The sequence below is a fragment of the Phycodurus eques genome, chromosome 6 (assembly GCF_024500275.1).
Source record: "Phycodurus eques isolate BA_2022a chromosome 6, UOR_Pequ_1.1, whole genome shotgun sequence".
Classification (NCBI taxonomy): Eukaryota; Metazoa; Chordata; class Actinopteri; order Syngnathiformes; family Syngnathidae; genus Phycodurus; species Phycodurus eques.
Window position 1 is genome coordinate 13,476,392 of NC_084530.1, and position 21,094 is coordinate 13,497,485.

A 21,094-nucleotide genomic window follows, 5' to 3' on the forward strand; every position below is an offset into this window, starting at 1 on the left:
TGGCGGCGGTGTGGGACAGACAACACGTCTGAGACAAACAACAGGTAATGCCTGGATCAGACTACAAGACAAATTTGGTCTTTCACGATCGATGTCAGACTACTGCAATAAAATCTTGTATTCCGATACCACCGCATCCCGTCTTTTACGATCACTCGGCTTCATCTTGTCAACTCAAATACAACCGGATACACTCATTACCATGGTGACGACAACAACAATGGATCGCGCATGTATTGTGTTGGTAAAAAAGGGGGAAAACGTGCGGTGGTGGTCACCGGTGCTCTGGAGAGGACGTTCTTTTAAGGATTGCGTGAGGTATGTTCACATACTTTGAAATAAGATATGGCTCGCAAGCAGGCAACAAAACTTTATGCAGCCTAGCAACCTAGTGCCAACACTCACGGTTGTACGTAAACATGCCAATGTTCTGTCGAATCATGCTCTAACGTTTTGGTGTGTGTGAAGTAATTTAATTACAATAAAGTAATTTAATTACGGCGGAACCGTGGATGACTGGTTAGCAAATCTGCCTCACAGTTCTGAGGACCGGGATTTGAGCCCCGGTCCCGCCTGTGTGGCGTTTGCATGTTCTCCCCGTGCCAGCATGGGTTTTCTCCGGATACTCCGGTTTCCTCCCACATCCCAAAGACATGCAAGGTAGGTTAATTTGAATACTCTAAATTGCCCATAGGTGTGAATGTGAGTGCGAATGGTTGGTTGTTTATTTGTATGTGCCCTGCGATTGGCTGGCGACCAGTTCGGGGTGTACCCCGCCTCTCGCCCGAAGATTGCTGGGTTGGGCTCCACCACGCCCACGACTCTAGTGAGGATAAGCGGAATGGAAGATTTCATTTAATTACAGTAAGTTAGGACCCATTATTTCTGTCATTTTGTAATGCTAGTTTGACCTGACTGATTAGGGAATACTTTTGAAGATACGCAGTATACAGTGCACAAGTATATACAGTAAATGAACAAGTCCTTTAAATAGACAGATTGCTCCATCTTGTGATCGGATCGATGATTGGTTATCGTTTTTTTAAACTCGCTGATCAGTGATCAGCCCCCAAAAATCCTGATCATGTAAAGCCGAGTGTTTTCCCCGTGAGGGAAAGCTTATCTGCTGCAATGTTAAGAAGTCAATTAAAATTTTGAAACCAGTGCTCAAAACCAGTGGCAACCTGATCGGCCACTGATGAAAACAGTCCCGAAACCACGCACACCGTGTGACGGTTCAGTCGGGCTGGGTGGAGTCGCTCAGTGTGTTGCAGCATTTAGACACCATGAGTGTGAAAGTGACGAGTCACAGCGTTTAAAGAAATGCCTACATCTGTCGGCCAATTCAATGACAGTTACAACATGGCCCTCCTCGGCCTGCGTTTTCAGAACCAGGTCGGAGGAGGTTCTCAAAAGCGATGCCATTGTCACCGCTCGCCCTCGAAAAAGTGTTATGGAGAAGTGACTGGTTGGGGGTAGAACCAGTACAATGGAAAAGGGGCATAAGTAATACACTTTAGGTGTCATTATCTCCCATTACCCCAAGATGGGACAGGGTGGTTGAAGAGAAACAAAGGCAGGGCTACCACAACTTACAGCAACTACGTTCATCTTAATGCTGAGTTGTAGTTTTAACAACCCTAAGTGCATAGAATCAAGTATAAATATATAAGATGCATACCGAAATAAATACAGTTCAATGATTTTAAATGAACTTAAAAGAACAACAAAATTTAACTTTGATTCATTAATGTGGAGCCGCTTTTGACAGACCATAGCCACTCCATGTGGTCAGTCAGATAGTGATCCTCTTAGCTTGATCCTTTTCAGCCGAGATAAGACACCTCTAAAGACCTGGTTCTCCTGGATACTGATATAGCTCAATGTGAGAGTCTGCCAAGAATAAACAGAGGACTTCTACAGCATAAAGGGGATAACAGTGGCTGGCTCTTGGCTTTTGTTTACACCTTGGAGTACTGTTTGTTTAGATCCATGACCATGTCGACAAGGTCACATGATGTGCAAGATTAATTGGTGTAGCGCTCACACATACAGTGCGTAAAAATTTTAGTGGACCACCAACCAATGCAAGGTTTTCATCACAGATGGCCTAAATTAACAGCATTTGTAAAGAGCGAAATTCTTTTTTTTATTATTATTATATTGCTATAATGGTTAATATATCAGTAAGCGGTAGAGAACAATATTAAATAAAGCAATAACTGTTTTAAAAATAATACCGGCCCTTGATGCAGGTTTAGTCCATTTGAATCTCAATCTCCAGTCAAAGTTCAGTACTGTATTAGATTGGACAAGTCTTAAGTCTCAATAACTAGAATGAGGTGTGACATTCTTAGCAACACTTTGTCATACAACATAGTAATTAGATTGGGCTCCTTGGATTCAGCATCCAAACAACTTTGTTAGGGTAGCGGTCATAGTAGCTAATAAGGCTAATGGAGAAATCATGGAGTCATCAATTGTTGCCCATAAATTATAGAAGATAAATGACACCAGTATCACACTGAGCCTGGTCATTTACTGCGGCATACAGCAGCTTCCATCTTTTCTAAATAAAAAGCAGACATACAGCGATGGACTGAACACATTGCAGATAGCATGACAAATGCCTGGACCTGTACAATAACTGGCACAAAGCTTTAAAAGAGTTGGCAGGAGATGCGTCTATGTAACAGTTTGACTGACAGGAATTTCTGTTCCTCTCGGAGGCAGGAGCAGGCCAAAAGGATTAGCTGATTGACTAACTTTCAGGTACTTTGCGTGAAGAGGAGAATATGCTTTTATATACTGTCTACAGTATATAAAGTGTTGTCAAAGCTAGGACCACCCCTAGATAAAGAAGTCTACCAAGTTTAATGGGGAATAAAACAAACCAAATATTTTGCTATGTTTAGCTCAATTACATGTAAATGGACTTTCCAGGGCCCAGGTCCCATCCACGACACCAGGTCTTCTCAAACAGGGGACAGAATTGCATTTCTGGGGTGCGAGAACATGAGCAAAAACATAAATAAGTTAAAAGTCTAAATGGCCTCACTGCCTTACAGTTCTGAGGTGCAGGGTTCAAATCCGGCCTCCCTTTGTGGAGTTTGCATGTTCTCCCTCTGCCTACGTGGGTTTAGCTCAGAGTACTACAGTTTCCTCTTACATCCCAAAAACATGCATGGGAGGTTAATTTGAAAACTCTAAATTGCCTGTCGGTCTGAATCTGAGTATGAGTATGTTTGTTTATATGTTGTTATTGTTGTATATCTTGTATATGTTTGTTTGCCCTGCGATTGGCTGGCGACCAGTTCACGGTGTACCCTGCCTCTCGCCCAAAGTCAGCTGGGATAGTCTCCAGCATGCCTGCGACCCTGGTGAGAGAATGGAACCCTAATCAAACCGGTGTTACATTAAATACCTGATCGCATTCCGCAAATGAATGAATGTCATTGTGCTCTTGGACATTTCAATACTGGTGGTAACTCATTACCGGTCATATAGCGGACATAACATTTCTACACACCAGTGGCAGGTTTTTGTCAGATAAAATAATGAGACCAAGGTAAAACCATTTGAAAACTGTCGCCACAATTAATGTAACCTATAACTTGTATAACTGTACAATTGGAAAAAAAGTGGAAACTCTTTTTGAGAAGGCAAGCAAAAATTAATTGCATAAAAAAGTTTTGATTGATGAATATTTTGCATTTAGCATGCAACACACTGAATCTATTTCTATTTCCTCTTGACCTGGGAGTCACACAGTGCAGGGAAGATCAAGGTAAGAGATTTGCTATGCCAGCTAAAGCTTTTAGGGTTTCAGTGGTGCTAATTCTAGGTAGCTACATAAACCAATAGCCTAATACAGTACTGTTCTTCTAAGGATGAGCATTGTACTGACTTAGGAATACTTATGACGTCTGTTAGAGTGCAGGGATCAGACAGACAAGGATAAACTCAGAGATTAAGATTCACATTGTTCTGCCATCAATTGTTGTCTGTTGATGTAACGTGAGGTTTTGCCAAGACTGGAAGGCATTATTACAATATATTAGAATAGCCAAATGTCTCGTAAATGGGTAATGTATTTAAAACATATGACAGACAGAAACGATTTTTTAGAGGGGTGTCTGTGTCGCAGTGCTGGGGTTTGCGCCAGATGATAAAGAGGCGACGCTCCACTAACATTGTTGTTATATTAATTCAGTGGATGACCTTTGATAACAATATTAATTGTGCAGCTGTGCTATAGTAAATGTTTAAAGGGTCGAGTGGTTCTAACTTTACTGTACAAGAGCAGGAGCTTTATTCGATGACATCAACCATTACTGGACTAGAATCTAGGGCAGCAGCACACAAATGTACGCACACTCACACCTCTCTGCATTTCAAATTCCTTCAAAAAACGTGTCCAGTTTTACCATTTTATTCAGTCAAGTTAATTTGTGAGTAACTACCTTTCACATAAACTATGATAATAAAATGCTAATTACTTATTATTATTATCATTAGGGAATTATACATTATTATTTTATACTTCTAGAGCAATGACCTTCACAAAGAATGAAGCACAATACTTTGTGTAAAGTATACAGGTACATGTACAATATACAGTATGTAGACGCACGCTCGATGACCTTCACTGGAAAAACTGAAGCTGAATACAAGTGCAATTTCAGAGGAGCCCTGACAACAATCATTTTGCAAGTGTTAAGCAATGCATGAGCCTCAAAGACACTTCCCAGACTTCACAGCTTGCACTCTGCAGTACATGCTGCACATAAGTATTAAAGGGCTTAGATAACACCAACATCAGCATTCTAGCCAGCAAACTAAATCTGCAGAACAGGCTCCAAACATCTGAAGTTTCTCATCCAGGAATTCCAAATATCCATTTCCTCATACTCATAATCATGCCTTATCTCACCTTGCTTCACCTCCCTGCAAAGGTTGTTATTATTGTTGTTATTGTTGTTGTTGTTGTTGCTGCTGTTGTGGCATGTTTTGTCCTCCAGCACAATACCAACAGTGCTCCCCTTTTCTTCCTCCTCCTCGGATGCAGAGGAGCTCCACACTTCCATGTTAACCAGAGAAAAACTGCCCTCAGTCTTGCCGTCCATCAGTAAAATCCTCCTGATTCTACTGTTGGTTCCCTGTGCACACTGGTCTTCTCCCCAGCATCATGCCGCTGGCTCTTGCGTACGGTATATAAACAAGATCCCCTTGCCGCCGAGGGAGTATACACCTGCATTTGTTTGTGGCAAGGACTCTGAGTCTTCTTGGTTCTAATGCATAATCCGTCAGTCTGTAAGGCCCATCTGTCGTCATTCCTCCCTACGTTCACCTGGCCACGTTGGACTACTAGGCAAGGACAGAAGGGAGAAAGTGGAGGAGGGGTCCATGGATGAAGCAAGGTCTATTTCACAAGGCAGAAAAGCTCATGTCGATCCCATTGGTCTCATCCACTGATAAAACGATTTGTGTCATACAGTATGTCCTGGTGCAAAATTCTAAAATTGGGAATATGGGTACAGTTATAATGATGTGGTATTAAGCTCAGCCACCCGTGCAACACAAGATGGTATGTTCCACCCATGTCAATGGCTGCTCTGATTCTCCACACAGACGTAATGCCAGGATGATAGAGAGAGGGCTCTGCGTAAGATTGGTGCAAACAAACCCACACCCACTCATTTTGCATTGGGCTGATGGATACGGAGGGAATACATTTAGTTATTATACACATAGGTTTGACTGTTGCGGAAAAAGGAAATGTTTTTCAGCTTTCCTTTTCAGCGTTAATGCATACAAAAACCACAATCTGTGTAATAATGTGTATAAATAGAGATGAATCGGTATTTAAAAAAACAAAACTTACAGATACACACACCTAGAAATCATTGAAACATTTACTTAAAATTAGGGGTGGGACTTTAACAATTATTTATTAATTACAAAATTAAATTGGTTTAAAAATCACATTTCGTGTTCAAACAACACGGAACCTTTGTGAGTGCACGATTTCCTGGTACAACGATTACACTGACGCACATTGAAACACAGTTGCTAGGACTGATCGGAGGCAAATTGACTCGCAAAGTGGATTGTTCTGGACTGTAGACCTCTTTCAGTGGTAGAAGGTAAAGAGTGAGAAAATGTACTAAATGTAGGCAGTGACATGTGATCCAACTTTACAACTGCCATGCAGAAACCATTTAAAGGCAATACCTGTTACTGGGGGGAGAAAACTGTCCTAAAATGGCAATTTAACTTTGTTTCTGTTTAATTTTGGCCAGGGATATTTTCTACCCAATTTTGTACTGTATTGTATTGAAAAGCAATTAAATACATTTTTCCCCAGAGTTAAAAATATTCCCATCTGTGTCAATTACTTGATACAGTCCTCCACTAAAATCCATTTAGTTAGAAAATATTGCATTTGAGGACAAAATGCAATTAATCAAGATTAATTACAAATCCTCAAATTAATTAGGTATATTTTTTAATTGAATCCCACCCCTACTTTAAATACAAAAAAATATAAAAACAGGTACCTATGCACTTTTTGCACGTTAGAAACTTTAAACGGCAACAAGCAAAAGGTAGACACCGTGAAGATTTTAAGTGCCCCCCCTTTCGCTGCAACCTTTTTAGGGTAATTTTTTTTTTTCAATCTGCACTGCAGTTTTTTTGAAAGGCCAAATACGCACACACGTCTTCTTTTTAGGTGAAAACATACAGCCGTAACGCAGACTGCCTCCCGTCATGTTTCGTAGCACCGTAACATACAGTACATACGTCTGACGTTGTCTTTGTTTTCTTCCTTTTCTTCTACAATTCGCTTCTACCTCCCTTTGTTCTCTGCATCTGTGTGCAATGTAATGGGAAAATCTGAAAGACAACTACTACTCTCAGACACTAAATACGGTAATACGAGCTGCTTGACTGTCACCCTTAATCGGGAAACAGTTTCACCCGTCAATTACACTCTTTCCAGCAAACTCTTGCATTCTCTTGCTACACATCTAAAACCATTTGCCACCTGATATAATTTTCCTTGTCTGTCCTTGCCCCTTATAGTTGCTAACCCAGACACTGCAGTTTTTGAAATATTAACCACCTTATTAATGTTTCACACATATCAGTGACTCCTCCAGATCAAATGTATCACGCAAGACTCTTTCAGCATCACAATTCCTACAAAAAAGTCTAACCATCTATGGGACAAATGAATGTTAAGGAATATAATTTTTTTTGTGTTTTGGATTTTACCTTCTGAAGCTATTAAAGATTTTACCTTCTGAAGCTATTAAATATTTCACATTAATATCAATTTCAAGGGATAAAAACACACAGGCAGTTTGAGAAAAGACGCGACATTGATCGAAGAGAGGAAAGAATGTTTAAAAGCGCAATTTTGTATTTTCATAATAATAAATGGGGGGAAATGGACGCATCTATTTGATGAAACACTGTAATCTAATTCAGCTATCATCCTAAAGGTTTGCGGTGTTTAAGATGGAACAGAGGTGCACAGAAACTAAACAACACCATATGCCGACTGACAAAAGAGCCAGGTTAGTCTGTCCTGCTCTACATAGGAACATGTGGCTCGGCGTCACTCAAGTACAGCCTAACTAGCATTATGAGGACGCAGCCACATAAGCTCATGAATTCCTATCCCTCCAAAGAGCAGGTCATCAAGAGTTTCAAGATGGTGGCACTCAGTGACTTTTTTGTTGTAAAAAGATATACTAAAGACAGCTACACATACCGTAGCTTTAGATATCAATATATTTTTCTCTTTGAAAGGCCAACAAACAAGATCCAAAATAAGCAACCCACAAAAGCCCAAGTAATGGTTATTTAGTGAAGCTAAGCATGTAACTATTGTGTGTTTTTATAATATGAATGTTGCCACAGTTACCTTTGAAAAAAGTAAACTGATTAGTGATTACTCCTTAAAAAAGTAACATACAGTAATTACTGATTATTTGATTTTAAAAGTATGATTCCAAGTGACTTTATTAGTTACATTCATCAGCTGTGTATGGTTCATGAACCAAGATACATGTTATCAGACACAACTTAAAGGTGGACACAATATGAGCCCGACAAGACATTAATAAAATGAACTTTTTTTATTTTTTTTTATTTTGTTAATCGTTATTGTTTACTTGTGGTTTGTGTAGTCCCTTAATATTGGAATGTGTATGTAACTTACCTTTACTGTAGCATGTTTATTTTATTTTTGCTTAACTCTGACGGTAGGGTGCTTACTTAACTCTGACTGTAGGGTGTGTTTTGGTGTAGTGACCTCCCCCGTCATTTCCATTGTGTTACTAGATGACTTACCGACTGTGTGAGACGTGAGTGTGCCTTTCTGCTTATTGCTCATTAAAGTCAAAGTTAAACTTCAACTTTTCTTCACAGATTTATCCTCGCGACAATTGTAACACTCAGTAACTAGGATAAATCATCTTAATCCAATCTGAAAAAAGCGGCCATATTAGAGTGACGCTTTACTAAGTGACGTGTTAACTGGCATTGCCGGATGGGTCAAACGCTCACACTAAGTTATAATTTTGAAATATCAAATATTTTAAAAAAAAATAAAAGTTTTTAATTAAAAATACACCAGAAAATCCCACCAGTATAATGTACACAACATCCTAACAAAGAATCAACACAATGCATTTCGAACATGTCAACCATGTGATCAGGATGTCAACATGACCACTTGGTTATTCTGTTGTAGAGCTGTAGTGGAAACTGTTGAGGAAGCCAGGTGACAGAAGGTTAATGAGCTTGATGACATTGTTGACCTACGTGGTTCACAGAAGTGGCAGTGTGAAAGAGTTATCATCGTGCATTTTCTGGTTATTCCAGCCAAGACGGACACAAAAACGTACTGTATTTGTAGACAGAATAAGGGGACATTTTGAGACATGGTACTACTGACAAACAAAGAAGGTGTTTTTGAGCGAGCTCAATTTCTTCCCTCGGGTCATGACAATCACCATACTGGGCATGGGACAATGAAATATAGTACATTTCAAAACCAGACACAAATGGGGTCATCACAAGTTAAACAAGCGGCCCTTGATAAACAAACAGTACGTACATAAGACCTAATGCATACACCAAGTTCAGGAAAATCCTGCAAGTGGTTTATGAAATGTGGAAAAACCTTAGACCTTTAATGCTCAAAATGAGTAAGACTGTATGTGATGGGGGGGGGGGGAAACTCACACATGTACTTGAAGGTCTCTTCAATTTGCTGGTGTGTGAGGCCCAGGACGACCTCTGGCTGCAGCAGAGGGGTGTGCAGCCAGTCGTCATTGTCGTAGCCAAACACACAGTCTGCTCGAAGAGTGTAGTTTGGCTGACCCTCTGACAGGAGGCTCACTATCTCCAACTCTGGCAGGTCTGCACAGAGGTCTGAGCAAATGAAGAGATATGTTACATTTTGACACGCATGGGCATTTTATGTGCAGGCAATAAAATATAAAGGGACATGGATTTGTGGAAGCAAAAATCTAAACTATGCATCAAAATACATCAAATTGGATGGTATACATCCAAATGGTTGATACAAATGCATATTAAGCTGACTGATGTCTATGTCTTTCTATTTATTTAACTTAAAGATGTAACTTTCCAAATCAATTGTTTTATAACAAGGTTTAACCATTTGTATCTGACCTACCCGTGAGAGTGGATGCATCAAGGCAAGAGCCCAGGTCTCTCTCAGCTGACGCAAACTGAATAGGTTGGGGGTCCACATCCAGGGCCCCCGGTGCCTCCCCCCACCCACCATGGAGGGAGAAGGCTGACTGGGAGTCCAGGTGGGCCTGTGTGGGCCAGGAGGGAGGAGAAGACGAGGCACTAGGGATAACAGTGAGGGACACTTTGACAGAAGCTGGAAGGTAAATGACAACTCTGTCCACTGCTGGCCCAAAGAGAGAACACAGGCTCGCAGGAGTGAGTTTTGATGAGGGAAGAAGGCAACAACTAAAGGAAGAAAAAAAGAAATCGGTAAAGAAAAGAGTGGAAAAAAAACATTAGAATGTGGGTAAGTGGTAAGTATTTTATATGCTCATAAACTCCTATACTGGTGATTGCAGCCATGTCTGGGATTTAACACAATTTGGCAAAAGACTCAACAGCAAACTCAAAATAAAACCTTTGTTTAATCAAAAGAGCCTTTTACTAGGTGCAGAAGAGGGCTGGGTCTCCTCATGTGTCTCACTCATATAGAGTTACCACCGCCTGAAGCTGCACACATCAGGTTCTTCAGCATAACTGTGCCACACCCATGGACACACCGTGCAGGAAGAGCTTCCTTCATGCTCCATGCTGACTTCAGAGTCAACAAGTGTGTTTTGTTCCATATGCTTAAAGCATATTTGCTGTCAGTGACGGCTCCTGTTTTATGTAGCGCATGACACAAACATTAAGTGATTGCACAATAGCTTCCAAATTATTTTGATGGTACACTGAAAGAAACAAGATTCATCGCTACAAGCCCCAAATGCAATTAATCTGAAGTCCATCAGTGCAGTTTGTTTTGCAGTATAAATTTGCTGGAAGTAAGACACTATCAGATGAAGTAGGAAAAAAAAAGCCTGAATAATCAATTGATTTATTTGTTGTTTATGGCTTTTATTTTCCAACCGACATAGGGAGTTCATTTAACTGTAGCGTTCAAACCTAGCGATCCTAGACTTTGCTGACATCTCCTTGAATAAGTCAGACTTCCACAACTCTCTGAACTCGTCCAAAGAACATGCAAATTGCTGGCAGTTTATTAATGCAACAAATTACCGACCGACACATTGAACTCCAACACACAAAGCTCAACAACAGTTATCACTACCATAAATATAACTGTTAATAACTATAGGGAGTTCATTTAAGTGTAGCGTGAAAACCGAGCGATGCTTTGCAGCTGCATCCTCATGAAGTTCATAGTACAAATGTTTAAACAGGGCACCTAATGTTGACTCGTTAGATGCGTTATCAGAATAAGTATTATGATGAAGAGTTCTTTGTGGAGAAAGTGCTGTGCTTGGTAACTTCCTGCTATCCAAACATCCATCCAGCTTTCGTTCAATTGAGTGGGTTGTATTTACCACTTTTGTCAGCAGAGGCCACTGTTGCCAATGGAAAAAGCTGAAGCAACATTCAGTTTCTTTAACAACCAGATTACTGTTTGGTACAGAATGAAAATTCTGAATTAACAGCATTAGTCTTATAAATATTACAAATGAAGTCTCCCTGCTTCAAGTGGGTGAACAATAGTACACTTGATACCTATATCCAGTTATTAAAGTCAATAACAGATGCTTCTATAGGGCAAAGGGTTAGACTTTACTGCCATGCTGAGCTGAGTGCAGACACTGGTGCACACACCACTCACCTAATTATACATAAATAACCTAACACCCCCCACCCCCAAACCCTGCCAGCACACATATCACTTTCACAAGCTTTTTAGTTCCCTTTATCCCTGTTGGTCTGCCCTGCACTACTAATTCTTCATGACAGTGTGTGCATGGAAATATTCTAACGTCACACAAGAGCCATGTCCAAGCTCTGTCACTTCCAATTTGGCAGTAAAGCAAAGCACACTGTTGGATTGTCACACATGCAGCCAAGCCAGACTCTGTTGTCCACTTTGGGGCAACACAGTGGACATGGTTATTAGCCACCTACTCATTCTTTCTATCCAAACATTCATAGCGTGCAACATGGGATTCTCGAAGACTCAGCTGGGACATCAGCCATTCTCCAAGGCTGAAGCCCCATCTGAGTCTTCAAGAATCCTACAATCTCAAGAATTAAGATTTAAAAATACTTTCATCATCTTCAATTAATTAATTAATAATAATTCATAAGTAATCATGCCACAAAAAGGCTTGTCAGGCACTTTACCAGGTGGTGCAAACAGAAAGCCTGTGTCCTTGGAGCTTGGACTGGACCTGAGCTTAACTCAAGATCCTCAATGGCACTCCGAGCAAAGAACGCAATGCCCTTCCATGAGGGCATGTACGTGAGCAGAGGCACACAGCGTTGCAAAGAGGGAGTGACACGTTAGTGCTTAGCAAAGGGAGAAAGGGAGCAATTGATATTGATTAACAGCCTGCAAAAAAAAAAAAAAAAAACATTCAGCACATGGGAGACTTTGCTGACATCTCCTTGAATAAGTCAGACTTAGACTCAGTCTCTGAACTCGTCCAAAGAACATGCAAATTGCTGGCAAATTACCATTCTTTAAAAAGGCGTTTGGTATTTTACATTCATCGAAACATAGAATGTAATGTCAAATTTCAACAAACCTTTTCCTCCTTTAATGTGACCTGGAACCTAAAAATGTCTATTGAAAAACATCTTTCAAAGGGGGAAAAAAAAAAGTACAATAACCTGTTGCATAAGCGGTACAGAAAATGGATGGATGAATCTACGTGCACACCCTTAAACTAATACTTTGTTGCAGCACCTTGGGCTTTTATTAAAGCACTCAATCTCCTTGGCTACAAATCATCTTGATGTGGTAAAATGCAACAAAAACTGCTCCAACTCTGTCAGATTGTGAGGGCTTCTCCTGTGCACGGACCTATTCAGATCCTCCCACAAATGGTCGATCGGATTCCTGTCTGGACTCTTGCTCGGCCATTACAAAATCTTACATCTTTATCTGGTGAAATCATTCATTTGTTTGGATGTGGGCTTTGGGTCATTGTCATGAAAGATGAAGTTCCTCTTCAGCTTAAGCTTTCTTGTAGAAGCCTGAAGATTTTGTGCTAACACTGACTGGTATTTGGAACTGTTAATAATTGCCTCCACTTTGACTAAGGCCAGCTGAAGAAAAAGAGACCCAAAGCATGATGCTGCCACCACCATGCATCGCTGTACGTATGGTGTTCTTTTGGTGATGAGCAGCGTTGTGTTTGTGCCAAACATACCCTTGGCCAAAAAGGTCAAGGGAGATTTCAAATGTGGTTTTGCAAAATGTCGACAAGCCTGAATGTTTTTCTTTGCAAGATAAGGTATCTTGCCACCCTACCCCAGAGCCCAGACATATGAAGATGATGTGACATTGATGTCCTGTTCAGCTGCAGATCTGTATGCCTTTTGTGCTGAAACAGTTTTGCTGTGCAATAGGGGAGTTTGAAATTTGCTGCTGCTTATTTCTTAATTATTCGGATGCTTTTTGAAAATGCAGCCGAACCGAAAACGGTTTTCGGAGACAGACCGAGGGACATAACGGACAAGAGGAATTGGGGTGCGAATCACAGCAGAAAAATAGCTAGTCTAGATATTTGACCACAAGTAACGTTCCAAAAGTCAAATCACTGTCTTGCTCATTTCCCATATCCTGTCCTGTCCTGTCCTGCCACTTTTCTGTTCTCTCTCATCTTGTTCTATTGGTTAGTTGCTGCATGTCCTCACCCGGTGTAAAGTCTAAGAAAAATGTCTGGGAAAACCTCCTAGTACAGCTGAAATGTATTTGAGGTAAATCAGGGGCACTTTAAATGGTGGCAGGTGTGCACTGACTCCCATTTTACAAGAGGGTGTGCACGCTTGTGCAACATTTTCTCAGTTGATTATTTTTACTTCCACTTTCTAAAAGATTCCAAGGGGGTTTTCCAATTGAGTTGTGGCAGTTATAGGTCACATTAATGGTGGAAAAAGTTTTGAAATTATTAATCTTTGTTTCATTTTTTTTATATCACAAAATTTGCATTTGAATAGGGTTGTGTGGACATGTTATATCCACTGGTTTCATCTCTAATTAATGATATTGTTTGTTGCACAGCAATATTAAAAAGCATTTAACCCTGAACAAAAAAGCCCATGCAGACATCTCTAAATTAGTCATCACAAAAGTTATTTTATAAATAGTAATGTTACAAAAGTGGATACATTGATTTGTTGAAGAAGTGCGGTACGTGTGGACATTATCATCCAGTTTTTTTATGTGACGCTTAGATATAGATAATCAACTGGCTGATTCAGTAGTTACTGCTCAATGTGCATGCTGTATCAATACTTTCATCTAAAAGAAAAGGTCAAAGCATAATTTAATAACCATGTCTAATTTTATGTGATAAAAACTCAATTTAACTGTGCAACTTTTGGTTTATGCACTGCATGTAATGTTGTACCATCTGCAAGGGAATTACGTCCCAAACAGTGTTTATGGAGACTTTGCTCCTCATCAGCGCAGTTTTTAATGTGTCTGAAATTATATTATTTACAGATGTACCATAGTAGTTACTTTTCTTACTTTTTTTTTGACAATTGTGCAAAAAGATGCAGAGTCCTCTAGCAGTTTGAATGACTAATATAGCAATAGTCCGGTGCAATGACCATCGTGCAAAGGGCGCAGAGACTTCAAGGAATGTATGCAGTTTACAGTGACTAGTAGCGCGATAATCTGGGACAATGTTGATTGTGCAAATGTTGCAGATACGCCTCAATCAGTGTGCAAGTGGGGCAGATGCTACTCTGCCATAAGTAGCCAGTATTGGTCAACAACAGATATGCAAATAGTGCAGCGTGGCGACACTACTACAGTGAATATGTATAATTGGCCGGACAGAAATGTGACGACAAACTCAAGACAAACAAATTGGCAGCATGTTGCAATGGAATTGTAAGTTAGCTGTTTAAGAAGTTGATTGCAAGAGGGAACAAGCTGTTGGAATGTCTGCTAGTTCTACAACCCCAATTCCAATGAAGTTGGGACATTGTGTTGAACATAAATAAAAACAGAATACAATGATTTGCAAACCATGTTCGACCTATATTTAATTGATTACACAACAAAGACAAGATATTTAACGTTCAAACTGATAAACAATTGGGTTTTTTTGCAAACAATCATTAACTTTGAATTTTATGGCTGCAACATATTCCAAAAAAGCTGGGACAGGGAAATGTTTACCAGTGTGTTACATCACCTTTTCTTTTAACAACATTCAATAAACATTTGGGAACTGGGGACACTAATTGTTGAAGCTTTGGAGGTGGAATTCTTTCCCATTCTTGCTTGATGTACAGCGTCAGCTGTTCAACAATCCGGGGTCTCCGTTGTCGTATTTTACGTTTCATAATGCACCACATATTTTCAATGGGAGACAGGCCTGGACTGCAGGCAGGCCAGTCTAGTACCTGCACTCTTTTACTACGAAGCCAAGTTGTTGTAACACGTGCAGAATGTGGTTTGGCATTGTCTTGCTGAAATAAGCAGGGGGTTCCATGAAAAAGACGTTGCTTGGATGGCAGCACATGCTTCTCCAAAACCTGTATGTACCTTTCAGCATTAATGGTGCCTTCACAGATATGCAAGTTCCCCGTGCCATTGGCACTTTTGAACTTTGCATCCATAACAGTCCGTATGGTTCTTTTCCTTTGCCCAGAGGACACGACGTCCACAATTTCCACAAACAATTTGAAATGTGGACTCGTCGGACCACAGAACACTTTTCCACTTTGCATCAGTCCATCTTAGATGAGCTCGGGCCCAGAGAAGCCGGCGGCGTTTCTGGGTGTTGTTGATAAATGGCTTTTGCTTTGCGTAGTAGAGTTTGAAGTTGCACTTACGGATGTAGCGCCGAACTGTATTTATTGACATTGGTTTTCTGAAGTGTTCCTGAGCTCATGTGGTGATATCCTTTACACATTGATGTCGGGTTTTGATGCAGTGCCGCCTGAGGGATCGAAGGTCACGAGCATTCAATGTTGGTTTTCGGCCTTGCCGTTACATTACATGCAGTGACTTCTCCAGTTTCTCTGAACCTTTTGATGATATTATGGAGCATAGATGATGAAATCCCTAAATTCCTTGCAATTGTACGTTGATGAACATTGTCCTTAAACTGTTTGACTATTTTCTCACGAGGTGAACCTCGCCCCATCTTTACTTGTGAATGACTGAGCAATTCAGGGAAGCTTCTTTTATATCCGATCATGGTAGCCACCTGTTCCCAATTAGCCTGTTCACCTGTGGGATGTTCCAAACAGGTGTTTGATGAGCATTCCTCAACTCAGTTCTCAGTCTTTTTTGCCACCTGTCCCAGCTTTTTTGGAATGTGTTGCAGCCATAAAATTCCAAGTTAATAATTAATTGTTAAAAATAATCATGTTTATGAGTTTGAACATTAAATATCTTGTCTTTGTAGTCTATTCAATTAAATATAGGTTGAACATGATTTGCAAATCATTGTATTCTGTTTTTATTTATGTTTAACACAACGTCCCAACTTCATTGGAATTGGGGTTGTAGTTTGCTTAAGGGTGTGTAGACTTTTAATATACTGTACACTGTATGCCATGTAGACAACAAGGAAAGTGCAACAAGATGCAATTTTCTGCTGATCAAGTTTAAAAACTGGTAACAAATCTTAACGCAAGAACGTTCTGGGTTGCATTTTTATTTTCAACTTGGATATTTAGCTACCGGTAATTCAATGCCACACAATAAACACAATGTACACTACAGCAAACAATTAAATATGAATAGAAATACTGTAGTGTCTTTTTAAAAGCACGTGTTGGTTAACAGCGCTTTTCCTTCACAGTTACAGAAGTGTTATTTAACACAGTGAAAAATACAAATAAAAAGTTCAAACCACATTTGAATTGGTAACATGGTTTGAAGTTTTTATAGCTGCTTATAAAATGTTAAAAGAAACCAAATAAGTAGGCCCTAGACATAAATGTAAGACAAAAGGGAACATGGTCATCTGATTGTTTTGGCAACCATTTTAGTCCAAAAGAACAAACCTTTATCTCTGCAAATTTAATATGAATCTGAAAAAATTCAAAATATTAGTTTAATCTCCCCACATGACTGTGCATGGGTCAGTTTAATACAAAGCAATATGCTGTCCAACCAAAGCTTTGATTAAACAAATATTTACTTTAATGATGTTGATACTTGACAGCACAATCAAAATATAAACCCTCAACAGTAGGAAAAGACAGGAGGGCATGTCAGGTAAACACTTATACCTCACCAAAACAAAAATAACAGCGGTAAGTAACAAATGAGAGACAAACTAAACTTTACCTAGCAGATATTTTATTTAACAAAGTTGAAAAAAAATTAATTGGGGAGTCAAAGGGTGTGGGGACACAACAGGAGGGGGCAAAGAATGTCATTAATGTTAACAAGAATGTCACCTTAACAACTGTGAGAGCGATATGTGGACAGAACGTCCATGTGAAAAGAAAATGGTTGCAAAATAACCCCAAGTACCATTTATCTTTTCGACAAAAGGCAACCTGCTTTCACCAAAGTAACTTAGGCTCACAACCAACTGTCCTACATGTCGCCTTGGCTAGAAAGCATGAAAACAAAGAGAATAAAAGGTTGGTTTTTTTTATATACAAATAAATTATTCGCCAATTTGTGTGGATATAGTTGTATTATGTACTGCATCTGACACTGTGAGATTACTGTACTGGAATCTCAACACAGGGGTAGGACACAATATAGTTGTTCCCAGCAAACTGTTAAATATTACTGTAAAAATGCTCCATACAAACATTTAATAAACATATGACTCACATTTTTACACAGATAACTGATCAAATTACAACCTAAAGAAGTGAAACTCACCCACTAATTGCAACAATACGTCAGGGTGAATACGTTTACCTCAATCAATCCACAAGTTGTAATGCAGACATGACTGAACAAATAAGAGATGAAGTTCAGACACACAGTGGGAAGTCCCTCTCATATTGTCACACTTCTACAGTACAGAAAAAGAATATTGAATGCGAACAGAGCAAAAAAACCTTGTGCTTGTAGTCAACATGAACAGCTTGTAGCTTGAATAGCAAACACATGATTGGAGGCTGTTCATAAAGTTGCACAGTTGGAAAGACACCACACTTTCATTTAGGTTGACAAGATGACACAAGCAAGATAAAGAAACAGTACTGTGCTGCATCAGAACCGCTTAGCAAATTGAGTGCATCACTGAAATAGCACGCTCATGTAATAAAAAATAAAAATAAAAAAAACACTGCTCACAACAACTGTCCACCCTGTTATTTTCTAAATTAGAAAACAATTACTAGAACTGGACTTACTGTGCTCTGATAGAAAGGCTGTGCAGTTGGACACAATCTTGTTTAATGTGAGTCCATCAAGTTCAACGTTCCTTGGTCCTGAAGCTCTTTTACCGGCCTGGTGTGTGTGCTGTGCAAAGTTTTTGTCCTGTAAGACGAGAGAGAAACAGTGAGGGAAAGCGGAGGTGGGGCCAAAGGCGGACTGAGAGAGTTGGGACGTGCAGAGATGTGCAAGGCCCTTTATCTTGGCAAATGCCATACAATGTACACCTAATCGGCATAAAACAAGAGCCAAAGCAGTTAAGGAGTAGTGTGCACTTCCTTTAAATGCGTCAAAAACTCAAATTACAGTACACCATAAATAACAGTTCAAACCAATGTTATCATAACACAGAAAGATTTCCAGCACTGCTACGTACTGACTGAATTAGATAAGATATCATGTCAGGTGCTCTTCATTTTGACCTGAGGTCATTATTCAGAAAATAAAGAGAGATAATTCTATGTCTGATATACATTTTGTGCTTTACAAAGGCATAAAGCAGAAGAAAGCCTAAACCTCGAGGAGTAATGTGAAGAACACAGAAAGAAAGTCAACAGTTAACCAACAACTGGCCAACGGGTAAGAATTTCAGCATGTGCATACAGCGAGAAAAATGATTAAATGTTCTCAGAATTTTTTTTTTTTTTTTTTTTTTTTATAAAAGTGTTGCCGCCTGTGGCTATTGGTTCTTCAGAACTCCAGATAATGAAGCGCTTGTTAAGGATGTAAAAGAAGACGGAAGTGTGTAATCTGAATCTGGAGTTCTGTGCAAACTTAAAGCTTTTACTGATACCAACGGAAATACAGTACAGTATTTAATTATTATAAAGTAATTTAAGCATCAGAATACACTCGGAGAAAAAAAACTTTCTGTTTTGTGATGCTGGTCGATGTGTTCACATGCCCCCCACCCAAAAAATTCAATACAAAAGCAAAATCGAAATAATCAGTTTTAAATTCACAATCATAAAACCTTTATTACCCATACAGTACTGTAATGTAGTATATTTTTAGTAGGGATGTCCTAATCCAACTTTTTCACTTCTGATCTGATACCGATAGCCTTGAGTTTTGGCCGAGACAGATATTGGTCCAATCAGATTTCAGCAACAATCATACATACTACTACTTAATAGTATGTAATGTTATAAAAGGCTTGATCAAGTGATGTTACTCAAACAGAGAACAATAATCAGCAACAGAAGGTATGAGAAAAAATGACCCATTTATTATTAACCAATGGGTTACATAAAGTAACTGCTGTGTACGTCTTGACCTCTGAGGCGCAGTGTGGTGCACGCAATGAGACAAACGTGCATAACAAAGAAATTAGAGGTCACGATCGAATATTGTGATCATAACCCGCTTTTCAGAGTTTAAAGAATATATGGCAGAGAGTATTGTTATATTGCCTGTTTGTGTGTGTTCATACAGCATTTGTGTACCATCCATCCATTTTCTGTACCGCTTATCCCTACTAGGTTCGTGGGCGTGCTAGAGTCTATCTCAGGCTACTATGGGCGAGAGGCGGGGTAAACCCTGGACTGGTCCTAGCCAATTGCAGGTCACACATAGGCAAATAACCATTCGTACTCACCTTCAGGGCAATTTAGAGTCTTCAATTAAGCTACCATGTATTTTTTTTTAATGTGGAAGAAAACCGGAGTACCCGGAGAACACCCACGCAGACACACTGGTGAGGCCGGATTTGAACCCAGGTCCTCAGAACTGTGAGACAAATGTGCTAACCAGTCTTTCACCGTCCCGCCCTCGTTTGTGTACCAATATTCATTTATTTGAAAGATATGCGTCGCGTGTTCGATACAAATTTTCGTTGGCTCGTCAATGGTGGTTTTCACTCGTGCGTTAGCTTTGAGCTAGCAATTTTTGTGAATAAAAACGAAAAAAGTCTGATAGAATTCAACATTCAATAGGTATAATTCTTTCACGTCTGTTAGTTTTACAGTGAACGTCAACTGGAGTGTCAATAAACAACTTTAAGCAAAAAACATTCACTCTTACTGCCCTAGAGTAACCTGTTGGTTTGATCATGTGAGCTCTGCATGCATCCGGGCGCTGCTGTATAGAAGTGCTGGAGCGGCGCATGGAATGGCCTGCTTGTATAATATATCCAGTCCGATCTGATCCTTGTTTTTTTTTTTGCTGACATCAGACCGATTTCCGATTTCAGAGATCGGATCGGGACACCCATAATTTGTTTTACATAACCTTTTAATGAGCAACACTGTTAAGCAAGTGTAAAAAAAAAAAATGTTTTAAAGTGAACCGTTGTTAATGTAGTTGACTTTCAGCTCCTACCCATTAGGGGTTGCACCACCAAATCACTTGTGTAATTGATTGGCAGTTTTTATACTGGGCAGGTCGCCAGGCAATAGCAGGGCAAATATAGGTGAAAAAAATATTCACACTTATGGAGAATTTCGTCTTCAATTAAACTAATATGGATGGATGGAAGCATGGTTTTTGGTTTGTGGGATGAAGCCGGAGTTTCCCGAAAAAACTCACACAAACACAACGAGGATTTTGCGAACTCTGCACAGGAGGGCCTGAGCTAAGATTCGAAACCAAGACCTCTGAACTATAAGGCAGATGTGCTAACCACTACACTTCAGGGCTGCCACTAAATAAAATTGTAATCTACGTTAAAACTAATGATAAACACACTACAAGAATGAATGTAATGTTGTTCGGGTTGTCAGGGATGGTTTATAGTGTATGCATTTAGTGTATGAGATCCTGATTCAAAATCTACAATGCCAGCCAGTGGGGATTTTCTCCCCCCTACTTTTATTCCACTCTCAACCTCTCCTCAATGGAAAATCATGTTTTTCCTCTTAACTACACTATAGGAAATGGGTAAGCATGTCAGAGACTGCAAATAGTAACAATAAAAATAAGAAAAACAACTAGAAATAGTTTGCTTAGTAGTTTTTA

General features: G+C 39.7%; 1 protein-coding gene across 3 annotated transcripts in view; it reads right to left on the minus strand.

Annotated features, from left to right (window-relative positions):
- hap1 (huntingtin associated protein 1) overlaps nt 1-21,094 on the minus strand; it is a 39,367-nt gene that overhangs the window by 17,582 nt on the left and 691 nt on the right. For 2 of the 3 annotated variants that reach the window (XM_061680275.1, XM_061680277.1), the window contains exon 1: nt 4,934-5,376. In XM_061680275.1, the coding sequence (XP_061536259.1) occupies nt 4,934-5,126 (193 nt within the window). In that variant the 5' untranslated portion in view covers nt 5,127-5,376. Of the gene's footprint in view, nt 1-4,933; nt 5,377-18,117; nt 18,245-21,094 lie in introns of those variants that run through there. The other variant, XM_061680276.1, reaches the window with a different exon arrangement.